At 42.7% G+C, this 16468-nt stretch overlaps 1 protein-coding gene across 1 annotated transcript in view; it reads right to left on the reverse strand.

Moving 5' to 3' along the window:
• Window positions 1–1919: 1919 nt before the first annotated feature.
• RASA3 (RAS p21 protein activator 3) overlaps window positions 1920–16468 on the reverse strand; it is a 138678-nt gene continuing 124129 nt past the window's right edge. Inside the window, exons 19-24 of the mRNA XM_075425447.1 lie at window positions 11941–12047; window positions 10914–10996; window positions 7233–7444; window positions 6341–6444; window positions 4345–4528; window positions 1920–3742 (exon numbers count right to left, since the gene is read on the reverse strand). Coding sequence (XP_075281562.1) covers window positions 3667–3742; window positions 4345–4528; window positions 6341–6444; window positions 7233–7444; window positions 10914–10996; window positions 11941–12047 — 766 coding nt within the window. The 3' untranslated portion in view covers window positions 1920–3666. The remainder of the gene's footprint in view (window positions 3743–4344; window positions 4529–6340; window positions 6445–7232; window positions 7445–10913; window positions 10997–11940; window positions 12048–16468) is intronic.

The raw sequence follows: 16468 nt of genomic DNA on the forward strand, positions 1-16468 counted from the left end.
AAGGCTTGTCACTCCTGCTGCCCAGCTGACTGTGTCCCAGCACAGCTTCAGACGCAACAGCCACAGCATGAAAAGGCCCCAGCAGTGATTTGTCACCACTGCAGCAGCTGCTCTCCATCTCTGCTCCATCCACCTAGAAAACACAGGCACACAAGCGACAAGCTTTTATCTGCCAACTCAACTGCCGTCCATTGCCTTCGGAAACTCTGACAGGAAACGTGACTTCGGGTGTGCAGTTCCACAGCAGAATTTCCCAGCCTAAACTCTTTACTTCTGAAACGCACGCAGACATTTGCCTGACCAGAGACACCACCTCCTTTGAACTGGAATGCACGCAGACCAGGGCCACCCAGCTCCTGTCTCCAGGTCAGCCGTGCCCGAGTCTGCTGCTTTTCAGGGAGAAAACTGGCATGAGGAACTTCTTTGGCATCAGGAGTCTCAGGAAAGAACAGCCCGTCTTCCGTATTTTTTTCTGTCAAAAATCATTTTATTGCCTTTTGGGCTGGGATAGAAGAGAGAAGGGAAGAAAACTGACCTGACATGCTTACTTATGGCTATGCTTTGTATTTTTTTAATGCTATTTTCTTCATTCCAGATATAAGGGATGCTGTCCCAAGTGCCACCTGTCTGACGGGCAGGATTACTGAGTGTTTCTGAAGATAACATCAGAAACATACGCTGCAGGAAGACAGAGGCTAAGCAAGTATTGGAAGCCAAGTTTTAGCACAACCCCCTCACCAACCCCGTTAATTAAGTTATGCCATAAGAAAAGCAGTTTTCAAAGATTTCCTGTTGACTTAAGCAAAGACATATCAGCAGGAAAACAAAATGATTGCACACACTGAATGAGATTGAGTGGGAAAAAAGACAGACCCGGGAATGGTGCTACAGTAATTTTGCATTTAACTCTGTTCATTTCTTACAAATCCTCTGTCAGTTTACTACCTCATCTTACTTAAAACCTTGTTTGTTTTTAAAACAAGGTTTACAGTTCCTCAGCAAAACTACACACTTGCGTAATTGTGGTCAAGTTCACCTTCACCAAGACACCGGTGATGTGTCTTCCACCATCAGCTTGGATTTCTTTCCTGGCTGTGGTTCACCTGTTAAACCACTACTGTCGCTCATCTAGAGTGTGCCTGCAGCAGCCCTTCTCCAGAAGTTTCTCAGAAACGCACGCCTGTGTCCTGCAACAGAGAGGCCTGATACAGCAGTGGGAATTACCTCGAACACGAGCTAGACCAACGCACTCCTGAACAGGGCGGTGGGCAGCTTTCTATCCCGGAGAGGCCGTTGCCTAGCCTTCCTGCAAACACTCTCCAGCTGAACCACTGAGTGCAGCTCACCAGACAACGCCTCAGAGCTGAAGCTGAATCCACACCGAGTACCCAGAGAGGGCTGGCAAGCTCCAGAAGACTGACCTGCACAAAACTCAGCACGCCCAAGGTTTTGCCACAGAACAGGTCCTGTTCAGCAGGGTGGTGGTTCCACAGGGCCATGAGCCTACCTACATGCAGAGCACTGTGCTCTCAACTCCCTGCTCCTGTCTTTCAACCTGGACTCACCCCTCCCTCGCAGGAGCAACAGCTGTGTAGTAACACAAGGAGCCGGCTCAAAAGGCTGATCTAGCTGAGCGATGACTGCTCTCTTTACAAAAGCAGTCTGTGGCTGGCTCAGGCACCAAATCTGGCTCACTGCAGAGTCCCACAGGCGCAACCCAAGAAGAGGGGTGCGGATGGGAGGAGGAGCGAGGATGGGACGCAGCGGCCCCAACAGAGATTGGTTTACACTCACAAGGATCTCCATCCACGGTCCCACTCCGGACAGCGGATGCTGTGCCAACAGTCACCCCTGGTGACCAGCGTGAATCCAAATGTGCACATAGTTTTCAGAAATAAAACATTTCTTTTAATTGGCAAGTAGAACACACATTACAGGTCATTAGTATTTTATAAACAATATTAAGTTACAAATACATGTTAAAAATTGCAGTTCATGGCAGCTAAAAGCTTGGAGTCCAAAATGCATCTCTGCAATGCTTCATTACTTCCCTTTCCCCAGTCTGCTGGGTGAAGATGAAAAAAAGATCATTTATCGTCTACTAGGAGGTGGTCTACTACATACGCAAACGAAAAGAAAACCTCATTCCTAAGAGCATCACGAACAAACAGAGGCATTCCAAGTACTTCAGCCATCTTAAATCAGGTCAGATGCAATAAGGACACAGTTAAGAGTTACTCTGTAACACTTTAAGCAAAGATACAGGTATCTTCACATTAAACTGATAGTTCAATGCTTTCGGTTCCAATTCGGCTTAAAACCAACACTAGCTTCTACTCCACAGAAGCTTAAAGTCCACCATGCAGGCTTCTGTGCCATCAAAGCTAGATGTTCACAAATCAGACCCTTCTACAGAGGAAAGTTACGGTGTACAACTAAACAGCATACATAAATATATATCTTACATTTAGCAGATCTTTATTCCCATCATTAATGACTTTTGTTGGTATTAGTGAGATACACAGCTCATTCCATTTTCACTACACCCAGAATATTAACAAGTTACCATTACACGTGTTAATATACTAAATATCCTTTAACAAGTCTCTTTAAAAAAGTATTTAAAAACATTTTTGGAAAAGTAGAAATCTATTTTCCAGGAAAGCAAGTGGTAGTAGGACAGCATGGATGCCAGTGCTTAAACATCCTTTCAGAGAAAACTCCTCCTGACGGCGTTCGTGCCTGGGAGTCAGCGTGTCTCAGCTGCCAGACTCGTATTCTATTCGTCCTTCTCACTGTGCTGGTGAAAGGTCACAAAAATCAGCTTACCTTGCCTTTCAGCTGGCAGACTTTCAAAGATTACGATTCACTGGACTGCATAAAAGAGATGTGTAGCTTTGACATAAGTTCATTTCTTAGTCATTTATGAGAGTCAGTTTTATTATACTGCTGAGATTGCATCTTCAAAACCAAAGTCTGCTGAATGTGCCTGGAGAAATGACTTTGTATCTCAAAAATATCAAGAGTACCATTCAAATCTGAATTTCTATTAAAATCTGTGCACATTTAGCAAAAATTATGCTGCTGTAAAAACAAAAGGCCTGCTCCTTGGCCTGCTCAGAATACAAGCTACAACGCAAGAGATTACACCAGAGGGTTTTTTCTCTGCTTCTTTTCTAAATGCAGGCATTAAAAGTAAAGTGTTGCTAAGCTTTTCCTAAGCGAGCACGCAGGGGTGTGACATCATATACAGTAATCAGGAACAAAAAACAGTAACAAACAACCATTCTAGAAAATGCTGCATATTAGCAGCCTGCTTGGTTTCTGAAACATAAGGAATTGCATTGGAGTTGTCAAGATGAAGTCCACACATCTCGATCATTGAACTGATCACTAGATTCCAAGAAACCAAAGCAAATTTAAAAATACACATGACAACAACTGCCTAGAAGGCAGAGTTTTATCATCTGTCAATAACCAGATGAATAAAGTGCATAGCAACTATTGTAACAGTTTCTTGAAAAGAGAATACATTTAGCAAGTCTCAAAAGTTCGTAAGCTTGACACTTATCCATACATTTTGCTACATGTGTGGCTTCCCTTTTGCTTTGCTATTTAGCTTCACTGATCGACCCTTCAGCACTGTCCTGCGATTTCCCTTGCACTTCATATGGAATGTGCTGAGATTTCTGACTGCTGCCTGATGTACGTCTGGAAGCTCTTGTCACCAATGGGATGTTCTCTAAAAAAAATAAAAATAAAAAATAAAGGTAAAAATACTGTACATAGAATTTTCTGTCAGGAGATCAAAACGTCAGAACGGAAAATGAACAGACAAAACCTTTTCCCTAAGTTTGGTTTTCAAAGTTGTAACGATAACACTGCCTCTTACCTGAGCTGGAAGAACTGATTGAATTGATCGTCTTTTTTGTCAGCCATGCGCAGAATGCGCCTTTATTTACATGTACACAAAATACAGTCATGTGGCTATATCAGCCACTCTTCCTGTTTTTAAACCAACACTCTAAAAGAAGCTGGTGAATACATGTGTGTTCCAGTATTTACTGCTCATTCCACTAGCACAGGTTCAAAAATAAAAAGAAAACCCACAAACCAGAAACAAACACTCCACACTTGTTTTTATGAATGAAACCGAATTAAAAATAAGCATTTAAAAATTCCTTACAATCCCTTAGAATATTGTGATATCAATCTTAAGTCACACTCTTACTTTGTATTTTCAGGATCCTTTTTGAACATGAATATGGTGAAGGTCAGAACATAAGCAAGGGAAATACCATTTCCCCAGACTGTTACCCTGTTTAAACAGCCCATTATACTTACTGGCTTCCATATTTTGTCTTCTTAAATTTATCCCTCTTATACTGAGCATGCTCCTGCTCTAAAGTTCCAACACCTTCAATAATCAGCTTTAGTGTTTTATATGTCTCCTTTGGGTCATCGATGATGAATGTAGAATATTCTTCCTCTTCGGGTCCATCATACACAGACTTGCTGCCACAGGCCTCTGGGGAAAAAAATGAAAATATGGGAATAGGTATCAGACAGGCAGAGGAAAAAAGCAAGACGTGCAGACTAAAAATACTCAGTCCGGGGTTCTTGCAGTTCCATGGTTTGCTTCTGTATGACCACCACAGAACTGTGGCTGACATCAACAGCAACAGCAGAAGGAGCAGTTCCCTGTCCTTTTGCTGGGCCGTCGGTAGGCACAGAGGCTGTCCCATGCCCGTTCCCTCCTCCTCGTCTTCTAAGGGAAGGGCAGCAAGCCTGGCAGCTGCTCCTGGCTTGGTGCGAAGCTGTCCTTTGCTGCACAGGCAATGCCTTCATCCCAGTTAACACCAGCAGGACCCCACAGACACACTCTGGGAACTCTGAGGCAGGCCTAACTCTGCACTGTGCCGCAGCGTCGGCCCACGTGAAGTCAAGGCCTCCCTTGTCAGAAGGACAGGTTCCATTGCTGCGCAGCTGAGCACCAAGTACCGCACTGCACAACAGACTGAATTCAGAACAATTACAGGTCGAGGTAGTCACGGAAGATGTTTTACCACATTATCCCTAAAAGATTCAGACAACAAGCATAAGCAGAATACGTCACGACTACTGCCTGGCTGCCTGCTTATGGACACTTCCTAAGAAGGGGCAAGTCATACTGCCTTTCTATGCTACCAGGGAGCCTTCCTGGCTAAGACATCAGGACTCTGGCTACACGTGAACATTCACCACACATTCATCATGTGATCTACTTCTGCATTGCGGCTGAGCGTATTAGAAGGGGAGGCAGAATATTTTACTTTGTCTCTCTTTTTCCCTAGCTTTCTAGCTTTACTGCTGCCTCAGCCTCAGCTTTTGAGACACCTTCCCCTTGCTGCACTGCCTGCGACAGACCTGCGTCCTTTTCCCTGACACTGAAACTCGATGCTGGCTCTGGCAGTGAGGATTTGGAACAGAGAAAAGCTGGGCATTGGTTCAGACAGCTCGGAAGTGGTGGGGATCTTCAGTTTGCAGTTGCACGGCGGCCAGAAATGGATTAAAGTGCTTTCCAGTCTGTGTGTTTGACACCACTGGCTTATCTCATATTATAAAATAAAGTCCTATTTAAAGATCAGTGCCACAGTGAAGGCTTCCCTGCCACTCCCTGTGCTAAATTGGGATTTCAAGTCTGCCACCGTGTACACCAGATACTTTCCTTGGCATGCCTACCAGTACTAACTTCCTCTGCTGTCTCTTCTTTCTTTTAGCCTTTATGTCACATCTCTGCTCCCCTCAGCTCCTGAGGGTTTCCCAGCTCAAACTTTGCTTTTCAACATTTCACAGACTTCCATAGGTCATCTTTCACTGATGATTCTGAAAGAGCCTTCCTGAGGAAACCACTTGTATCCAGCTTGTCTGTCAGATCTGAATCAGGGAATGCGCACATGACTTCTGGTAACACAAAACCATGTTCCATTGGAACCTCAACTTTGCTGGTGCTTCTTTTCAGCATCAGTAAACTTCTGGTTTAGTGCACGCTCTGATTTGTCAATTCAGGGCATTCAAGCAATGCTCTATGCCTATGCTATTTTAGGATGCTGTGGATAAAACTCTATTTCAAACAACTGTTTATTACGCAAAGAACTTTGTACAGACTATGAGACCGCACACTGCACCAAAAATAATTCACACAACTGCCTCAAGACAGCAGAAGGGGAAACAAGTTAAATGATGGCCACTGTGCTCTAGTATGTGATTCGCAAGGCTGGTCTAGCTAGAACATATCATTTTTCATGGGTATTTTTGCCTTGTTAAGTGTATTAGAGATGCAATGATCCTTCATCCTCACCTTGCATTTTCTCCAATTTTGGCATATACAAGTTGAAAAGAGAATAGATGCGTTCAGTTTCTCTATCTCCATCTATATCCAGTTGTATATTTGCTGGCAGGCCTCTGCAAGGCATCAGGAAGAGAGGTAGAAGTTACATGCTAAACAGTATACTATGGCACACAAAGCACTTAACAAGGATGAAAGTAAAAGTGAGTACTCATAAAAAGCCAACAGATTGTATATAATGGAGCTCAAAACTTCCTGGTTTTCCTAAGAGAAAAGGCAGACAAGTTCAGACTTCTTTATGCCTAGATTTATCCAGCATGCTTTCACCCTGACTTGAGAGGACTGCATCAGCATCCAGACATTTTGGTGAATTAGTCTGCTGCAACCAGATGGAGGAGCCAAAGCACTGAACTCCCAACCATCCAGGTCTCACATTCTGAGACCAGCTACCACTAGACTTGTTGCTTCTCTGATTTTAGATGAAAACAGTTTCCTATGAACCAGACAGTACCTCTTCATTTAAGAGAGAGCACGAGTGGGCCCCTTAGAAAAAGATTAGTTTAGAATTAGATCTAGAAGCAGATGACTGTCTGTTTCAGGAATTTACAACCAGGATGTTGAAGGGATTTCTGACATTTTTACTAATGACAGATGATCAGAACCAAAGTATCTGATCCCACAGTCAATTCCTATCAATGTCCTGAACTCTAAAAATTTGAACATTTGGACTAAAATATGCAGATACTGACAGTATCAGAAATGACAATAAAGATGGCCTCTGAAAACACCATGACGCCTGTGCACCTGGTAGATCTTCTTGGTAACTGCATACCTGCAAGTCGCGCTGCAGAGACGCACATACCCCTGGCAACACCTAGACCAACGGCACGTTACCAATCCTTACCCTGTGCAGGGTGTGCAGCCAGGAGTATTATCTGCAGTAGCTTTACAGCAAAGCCAGTGGCCATTAAGATAGGCAGAGGGATGGTAGACCGTGAGGCGCTTCTTGTTGCATTGGCTAACTTTGGTGAGGATGTCAATCCAGTCCTTGGCCTCTACACAATTATTTGCTTGGATATACAGGACTCTTCTTTCAGGCTGGATCACCTGGAACATCTGCAGATAAGGAAATACGCCACAGAATAAACCACTAGAATGAGTCGATGAGCCTAAGACTGGGCTCAGACTGATAATTTGTTAAAGGAAAAAACAGCACACTAAAAGAATGCACCAATAAATACATTTCACCACAAAACCAAGCAGCGAAACCAAGACCTTTCACCCGGTACAAGAAATAAGATACTGTTCCTGTAGGAGGTGATTTACAAACATCTACTATCAGCTTGCTAGTTGGGCCTCAACAAGATTTGCTGTCAGCCTCAGGGACGCAATTTTAGTAATGCTGCAGCTCCAGGTTCTGGAAGGCTGACAGAGGGACCCAGCGCAGGGCTGAAAGGAAATGCTCGTGAGCAGAGGGCAGAACAGAGGAAAATGAGAGTTTGGATCAGACTCCGTGACAGCTTTGCCTTAATACTGCCATATCTCTAGTCTTTTTAACACCTATTTCAGCATGATTCCTTTTTTTTTTAATAACTTCCACACTTCTGCATCCAACTATAGCTGCTACTAGCAACTCACGGCAATACAGTTTCTCTTTAATTGCCATAGGGTCATTCAAATAATTACACATTAATTCTGGATTACAGCTTGGGCACTGAAACTGTAGAGCAGAGCTCTCCCGCCTGTTCAAAGCAGCTTGCAACCTAAAGTGGCACAATCACATTTATTTTCCTCCTCTTGAAGAAGCAAGTTTCTGATGCACAGCCTTATTGCTTGATTGTACTGATCATGCACTGAAGGAAGCTCAAGTTAGTGATCTTCACTGCAAATTTTGGAAAGGCAAAGGTCAACCATCTTCATTTCCTCTAGCTTCTGCAAATACTTAGTGTTAATGGGTTTTCCTCTCTCTCTCAGGTATTCCTAAATTATCCTTTCCCCCTTCTTCATTTGATTGTTCAAACCATTAGACATTACACTGCCCATATCATGTGCAACTTTTATTTTCCAAACAGCTGGTTTCCCTGTGCTACTTCAAGAAGAGAAACAAAGAGGCACAAAACAAAACCAATGACAAAAAAAGCCAAAAAATCCCACCAAAACCAAAATTCACTTTTGTCTATTATAAAGACCTGAAACACTGGACTGAATTCTGCACCTAACTGGTCAGGAGAATATTGCAGACGGGCAGCAGGTGCAATCTCTTCTTCCCTTGTGACACTTTTAGGTGTACATCCTTCGAAGTAGCTTACAAATATACTTGCTAATTCGCGAACAAACAGGTTTCTTAACTGTAGTATCTCTTCTAACAGGCAAGGGAAAACTCCAACAGTCATTTCCCTGGATTTAGTATCCTTATAGATGTCAGGCAATAATTAGAAAAGCACAACACACAACAGCAGTGTAGGAGCTGCTGCTGTGATCAGTCCAGCACTGCCAAAATACACACCAAAGAGAGAGTCCTTTTAATAAAACTTTGCAGGACATAACTGGCAATATGAGTCTGGCGAATATGGAAGGAAGGAACGAGGAAGACAGGAGCATGCAGCTCAACCCTCCACTAATACTGAACTACAGGGAAAAGAATTTTCACGTCCTGCTGGTGTAAATGGAGCCTTCTGCATTACAACAAAGGAACAGATTTAAGGAGTATGGCTTTGTGTAAGGGGATCCCAAATAAGTGAATTAACATATGGCAACTGTTACTGAGAAGCCCACAACTAAGCCAAGAATTGCAACTAGTTGCAAGACCTTTACACTACCAAAACCACCAGTTGCTTCTCAAACAATGCAGAAGACCTGAACAGTACTTAAAGCCACCCCCACACCCCCCAGACTGTGCTTCAGGCAGATGAAGGCTACTGGCCTTACTGCCAGACAGGCAGATTTATCAAGAGTGAGGAAGACACATTTGGTGCAATTCAGAGCACAGACACATAGAGAATATTTATAGAAAATCTGGATCTTTAATCACACTTAGCACCCATGATGGAATATCCATCGCAAATACATCTGCTGTGGTGTTTTCAGAATTCTGTTCTTGCTGCAGTATTCTATTTATGTATGCGAAGATAAATGGGAATATATTACCATGGGAAGGCGACAATGGTATTTTCTACCGCTTATGGAAAGACTCTGAACCTTACTTTCCAGAATGGATGTAGTCTCTTTCACTTCCCAGGTAATACTGAATTTAAGCAACCAAAATAGCGTAGTTTCTGCAGTTAACAAGAAAGTGGTATTTTTCCTACTATAAATCTTTACAGTAAAGGGATACTTTGGATGCATTCTGGCCCAGTAGACTCAGCATAAGTTAAAGACTGCTGTCACTGAGGAGCTGATCAGAACTGTAGCTCAGCTCCCCACCACACTCATTAAGTTTTTCTCAACTGTGTGGCTACTTTTAGTTCTATCAAGTCATTTTGCAGAGTACAGTTGGCAACAGTTCGTCGCATGTTACGCCTTCTGATAGCTTGAGAATTATTTTGCAGCTTGGTTGCTTTTGCCTATGTAATTGAGTTATAAACACCAGAGTCAGCTACAGTACAATGCAGATGTGCTCTAGAAGCAAGTGAACAGAAACTTACTCCATGTTTTAACAGAGAGAGAGATGCTACCAAAATACCACCTGAAACAGGGAAAATACTGAGTAGTCATGCACTGTATTTCACTTTAACAAAGTGCTGTTTGAGGAACCTAGTACCTAGGGCAGCTTTGAGCACTGCCCTGCATGGTATCCACAAGCAGTGTAGACAGCAGGAAAGACTTGAAGGCAGAAAAGCTAAAAGTCACAACCATTTATGTGTATAAACAAGTCTGTAGTAGACACATGTTTAGAACTGGAAAACACTGAGTTGTTATTTTGTTTATTTTTAAATAAAACTTTCTAAGGACTGTACTCAGCTTTACAGGCAGAAGAGTATCAAAAAGGCTCTCAACATCACCTAAACTGATCATGCCCAAGAACTGTTCTTAGTCAATGGATGATATGACTGGCATACAGAAATTGGCAATAATGTTCCATGCATGAGAAATACAGATGTATTTTATTCCCTAATCTGGCAATCAAAATACAGGCACAGCACAGATGTTGTTTTGACACATGACCTAACCAAAATATATATATGCACTTTCATTAACCAATAAATAAAACCTGATAGCTACGAAAGAAGATGTGATCCTTCACAATTATAAGCAGCCAGTTCCTTCCCAACAGAGAGCTCTGACAGAAAGGGCAGGGACTTGATTATCTTACCTGTGTCTGACATTACAGAGCCCAGACAGCTGATCAGCAGCGGTCAGTACTGAGTGTACTGCAGATCAGGAAACCCAAGGACTGCTGACTGGGCTGTTAAGAGTTTGAATGGGCTGTACTTTTGGAAACTCCTGCTACTATATACAGAACAAGCAGCTGTGGTTGTACATCTTTCAATAGAAACCCAATCCAGGTTACAGAAGAGAAAAAGGCGATTACACCGGTGGATCTAGATCAGCCTAACAAGTAAATTAGTGAAGATGACCTACTTACATTTTTCATTTTAAAGGATTCCTCCTCCAGTCTTTCCACTGCCAGAATGTTTTCAATTGGAATGCTACACAGAGGGTGATCCCCTGCAGAACACACACAGATAGATACTGAGCAACATACTCACAACTCAACTTCATGCTCTGGCCTTAATTCTAAGGGCTGATTCCATTCCCTGGAAGATCATTTTGACTGCACATCAAAAAAATACTTCACTCAGCAGGGATTTACTAGTATGGTCCTTAAATTCATTTCTGTTTTCAGCTGCGCTACATTATGCTAGCAAACCTCTCAGAAACTGACTACTGCAGCAGCACACAGTGTATTTCCTGAGAAGGTGACAACAAAAGAAATCATTCCTGTCAGCTCAACTAAACTAGGCTGATGGTGGCAATGTAAGATCTCAAAGTTGAGTGTGAAATGATGACTGGCCTGATCTGAACACGTTTCCTCTTCTTTCTCATTCCCTACGTATTTATATGATGAAAGAAAGTGGTGTTTTGTTGTGTACTACTGAACAGACAGCAAAAATTTGCAAAAAGAAAAATGCTTGATGTTAGGCAACATTAAGCGAACACAATTTTGCAAGTTCAAAACTTGCAGGCAAGTCCCTGCTTACTTACCGCAGCCAGCTGTGCCAACGCTACAGAATTTCTGACAACAAGCTGAGATGCATCTGAGAACGTTCAATACAAACACAAATCCCAGTGTAAAGTATTTGTATCCTGAGTTTTGTTTCCTTGGACAATCTACTAGGTAACTCTGAAACCTACACATGATGTTGATAAGTGATATTGGATAAATATTATCAAATACTCTACTAATTTATAGGGTACTGTGCTATCCAAGAAGCTTCTCTAACAGTCAGTGCAGACATACTAACAAAAGGGGCAAGAACACACAGGCTGACAGACTTGCTTGCACTGTCTTCTACAGTTACAGATCTAGATGTCAGTATTCTGTTCTCACACAATCCTTTTGCTTAATCTTCGCTTTAAGATATCCAAAAAGACTGGCAAACCCTTGTTACCTTTGCTTTTCTGATAAGTAAACTCATGGTTTGTCAGGCGAAACCATCTCTTCTTGAAGTTTTTCATACCAAATCGTTTTCTTCCTTGTGCTCTCTTGATCATGAACCTAGTAAACAGGCCAAGAGTTGTTACAATACGCCAGACTTTATATATACATGCATATAAATACATGCACATATATAAAATATGTATTTATGTATATCAGTTTATACATATATACATACATATACACACACATACATGATGGCATGTGCTAAGCTTTAGGAGAAGACACACAATGTTCTCTCATTAGTGACGCCTTGTCTTGACAAGAAAAGGAAAGTAAAGGATAGGTTTAATGCATCTGTTATTTAAGCCTGTCCTTTTTCCAGATCTAGATAAGGGGCAAGATACATAGCTTGACTTGTAGTCTAACAGAGGGGTTCTAGTCAATTCGCTGAACTGCAGCTTGTACCCTTTCCTCAGTTACAAATCCAGCTAAATGGTTTCCTACTACACCAGAAAAAGGGCAGAGTGGTTAGTACAGCTCTGCTAAGATTGACCTGTCAAGTCTACAAACTTTTTCATCTTTTTTTTCAAGTTGTGAGAAAGCTGAAAAGATTTAGAGTGTGTTTAATAATTAAAGGACAGGTGTAAGGCCTCTGGAGCACAGGGACTGTACCCTTACATGCTCTAGTCACTCTCAAGCTCTAAAAACAAAATCAGGATGTTCCACAGCTCTGTTTTCAATTGCACATTGATGCTGCAGTTGGAAACGTGATTTCAATATCATACAAAGCAACCTGACAGCTAAGAAGCAACCTGACAGCTAAGAACTAAAACCCTCTGCCCCCCTTTTTAGCAGAGGAGGGGAATTCACTTAGTGAGTTGTCAGTTTTCTTTCATTTCAAACTTCAATTAGCTTCCAAGAATCACAGAATGCTTTGGGCTGGAAGGGACCTTTAGAGGTCGCCTAGCCCAACACCCCTGCAGTGAGCAGGGACATCTTCAACTAGACCAGGTTGCTCAGAGCCCTGTCCAACCTGGCCTTGAATACTTCCAGGGATGGGGCCCCCACTACCTCTCTGGGCAACCTGTGCCAGTGTTTCACCACCCTCACTGTAAAAAGTTTCTTCCTTCTATCCAGTCTAAATCTACCCTCTCTTAGTTTAAACCCATTGTTCCTTGTCCTATCGCAACAAGCTCTGCTGAAAATATTTTACCCATCTTTCCTACAGGCCCTCTTCAGGTTCTGAAAGGCTGCTATGAGGTCTCCCCGCAGACTTCTCTTCTTCAGGCTGAACAACCCCAACTCCCTCAGCCTAACCTGACAGGAGAGGTGCTCCAGCCCTCTGACAATTTTTGTGGCCCTCCTCTGGACCCACTCCAGCAGCTCTACGTCCTTCCTGTGCTGAGGGCTCCAGAGCTGGATGCAGGACTCCAGGTGGGGTCTCACCAGAGCAGAGCAGAGGGGCAGAATCATCTCCCTCGACCTGCTGGCCACGCTTCTCTTGGTGCAGCCCATGATACAGTTGGCTTTCTGGGATGCCCCGACCCAGACCCTGCACTTGGCCTTGTTGAACCTCAGGAGGTTCACACAGGCCCACTTCTCAAGCTTGTCCAGGTCCCTCTGGATGGCATCCCATCCTTCTGGTGTGTCAGCTGCACCACTCAGTTTGGTTTCATCTGCAAACTTGCTGAGGGTGCACAGGATCTCGCTCAGCCACTGAAGAAAATGTTAAAGAGCACCGGTCCCATTACGGACTCCTGAGGGACACCACTTGTCACCAGCGTCCATTTGGACATCCAGCCATTGACCACTACCCCCTGACTGCGACCTTCCAACCAATTCCTCATCCACCGAACAGTCCACCCATCAAATCCATACTTCTCCCATTTAGAGAGAAGGATGTCGTGAGGGACTGTGTTGAAGGCTTTACAGAAGTCCAGACAGATGATATCCATAGCTCTTCCTTTGTCCACTGATGTAGTCACGCCATCATAGAAGGCCACTGGGTTGGTCAGGCAGGACTTGCCCTTGGTGATGCCATGCTGGCTGTCTCGAATCACCTCCCTGTCCTCCACATAGCTTCTAGGAGTATCTGTTTCATGATCTTCCCAGGCACAGAGGTGAGGCTGACAGGTCGGTAGTTCCTAGGGTCCTCCTTCCTACCCTTTTTAAAAACGGAAGCTTTAAAAGAAGCTGTGATGCATTCAGCACCTTCCTAACCACTGAGTATATCCAAAAGCTTCAAGGTGACTTTGGAAAGCCTAGTGACTTCTTACTGCTCAGCATCACTTATGGTGGGAAAAAATGTTTATGCATATGCAGTAGAGAGTTGATAACAGCTACTCTACATATTACATTAACCATTGTGCAAAATACAGACTTGCATAATGGAGCCAGTAAAAACTACTTACTACAAAGTAGTTTTTGTCAAGTAGGAAGGCACTATACAGCACAAAAATCACACAGACAGAACACCAAATGATTTGCTTGAAGATTTTCAATAGCAGAGCTAAAACACTTAGAACAGCTAATACTGTTTCTCGCTTCTGGTATCTTCAGTCAGCAACAACTACACTGCATCCAACCGAGCTGCAGTTCTGTTTAAAGTACAAACAGAAACCCAAGTTCCTTCAGACTTTACCTGTTTTGTACCCAGCTGGGCTGGTGCCTGCCACCCATTCCAGGTTGTGTGGGCTAAAGCTGACAAGGATTGTATACAGCAACAGATTTTTTTTTAAACCTCCCTCGTTCTTATAATGGTCAGATAGTTACTGTCTCGGTCCTTATTCTTGGATTCCTTGAGAAACATTAAATAAAACTGTATGACTGAGGTCATCACCAGGCCCAATGGCAATAGTCTTCATATTTCAAGGTTAAGGCAAATTTCAAGGTAAGAGCAGATATCCCTGAGCTGGACAATATGCTCTTCAAATTAGTTTCTCTTCCTTCTCACGCCGACACTTAAAAGGTGACTTAAAACTGCGAACTCCTACAGAGCTCCCTTTGAAAAATGTAAACTCCATCCTGCGCACGTAAGAGCACAATTCTAATTAAATACCTCATAGCTGACACAGCCAAAAGAAGAATGTGCTTTTATTTCCCACAGATAGGTGACAAGCATTCAAAGCCAGAGAAATTATAAGGTCAGTTTAAAGGATTTCTTTGTTTCCAACATTCACAGAATGGGTGAGAAGTTGGAGCAAACAGAAGCACCAAGAAAAAAAAAATCTGAGGTGAAATCCATTTCAGTGCTGGGTGGTTGGAGATATGGCTTCCTCTCATGTTTATGGTAGACCTGAGTTTGGATCTGCCTTAGCCTTGCTTGGAAGCATCAGCATGCCCCTTTCACCTACAGGACTCGTTCTCCTTTTAATTCCCTTCCTTTTGGAAACAATCAGGTGTTCAGCAGCGATGGCATGATCAATGCCAGCAAACCCAAGTGCTAGTGACTAATCTTTGGTACTCTACGTTCATTCAAAAGTACATATGCTATAGCTTTCCATCTAGATACTCTTAATAGAAGCAAACAGATTAAAAAACCAAAAGCAAACAAAAACATTGCAAAGGCAAACAAAAACCCCACTAAACAGCCAATCAATCTGGAGAAGAATCAAATCAAAGGCTGTGAAAATTCCCACCCACTCCCCATGATATAACATGGCAATAATTGCAAAATGTCATGAAAAACAGGCAGCTGAAGGCCAGTCCTTAACCTTGAGAACAGTTTACGTGAATGCTAAGTAAGAAGTGACCAGAAAATACACGGCCACTTCTTAATCATTTCCAGAGAGTTCACTGGGATACATACACTGAATATTAAGCAAATTTCAATGCTTCTTGGATCCTCTGCCTACAGATAAAATTTCTTTATTCTCTATTTGCAGCAGGTTTTTGTTTTAATGAAGGGGGGGGGGGGGGGGGGAAGTTGGTCAACATCAAGAAATAGATAACAAAATGTTCTCTGCTAGTTTTACATAGGTATTTCAGGATTGTTAAACAGAATACTTCCCAAAGTTACGTCAGACAAGTCTATTGCTGTGAAGGAAGGACATGCTGTCAGCCAGTAGCTACAGCATAGCACTAGCTGCCCCTACCATCTTACCTGCACGAACTATTACCATCAACTTTCTTTACTGTTAGTTTAAGAGTCCTTACAACAGCAGCCACAGGCCAAGCAAGAAAAGACAGAAAAAAATCAGACAGGAGCAAAAGAAAGACAGAGGCAGAAAAAATAATGTTTTAGAGTTAGAGGGAAAAATGTTACAAACCATACATTTATTTTCAAAAACAAAAGAATGATAAATGTACAGAATTAGAATAGACAAACTTGCTTCTAGGGACAGATGCTCATCAGAGAAGTGAAGTGAATTGCAGAGGTTAACATGAAGGGGTAGTAATGTTTTCACCAAAAACCTAATTTTTGCATGACTTGGAGCAACCACAAAAGCTTACTTTCCAGCAGCAGTCCAGCCTACTGAGCTCTGACAGGAAAAATTTGGATTTTTTGCTTTCTTCCCCTCAACTCAAAGAAGCTGTTT

The sequence above is a fragment of the Opisthocomus hoazin genome, chromosome 1, assembly GCF_030867145.1.
Source record: "Opisthocomus hoazin isolate bOpiHoa1 chromosome 1, bOpiHoa1.hap1, whole genome shotgun sequence".
Lineage (NCBI taxonomy): Eukaryota > Metazoa > Chordata > Aves > Opisthocomiformes > Opisthocomidae > Opisthocomus > Opisthocomus hoazin.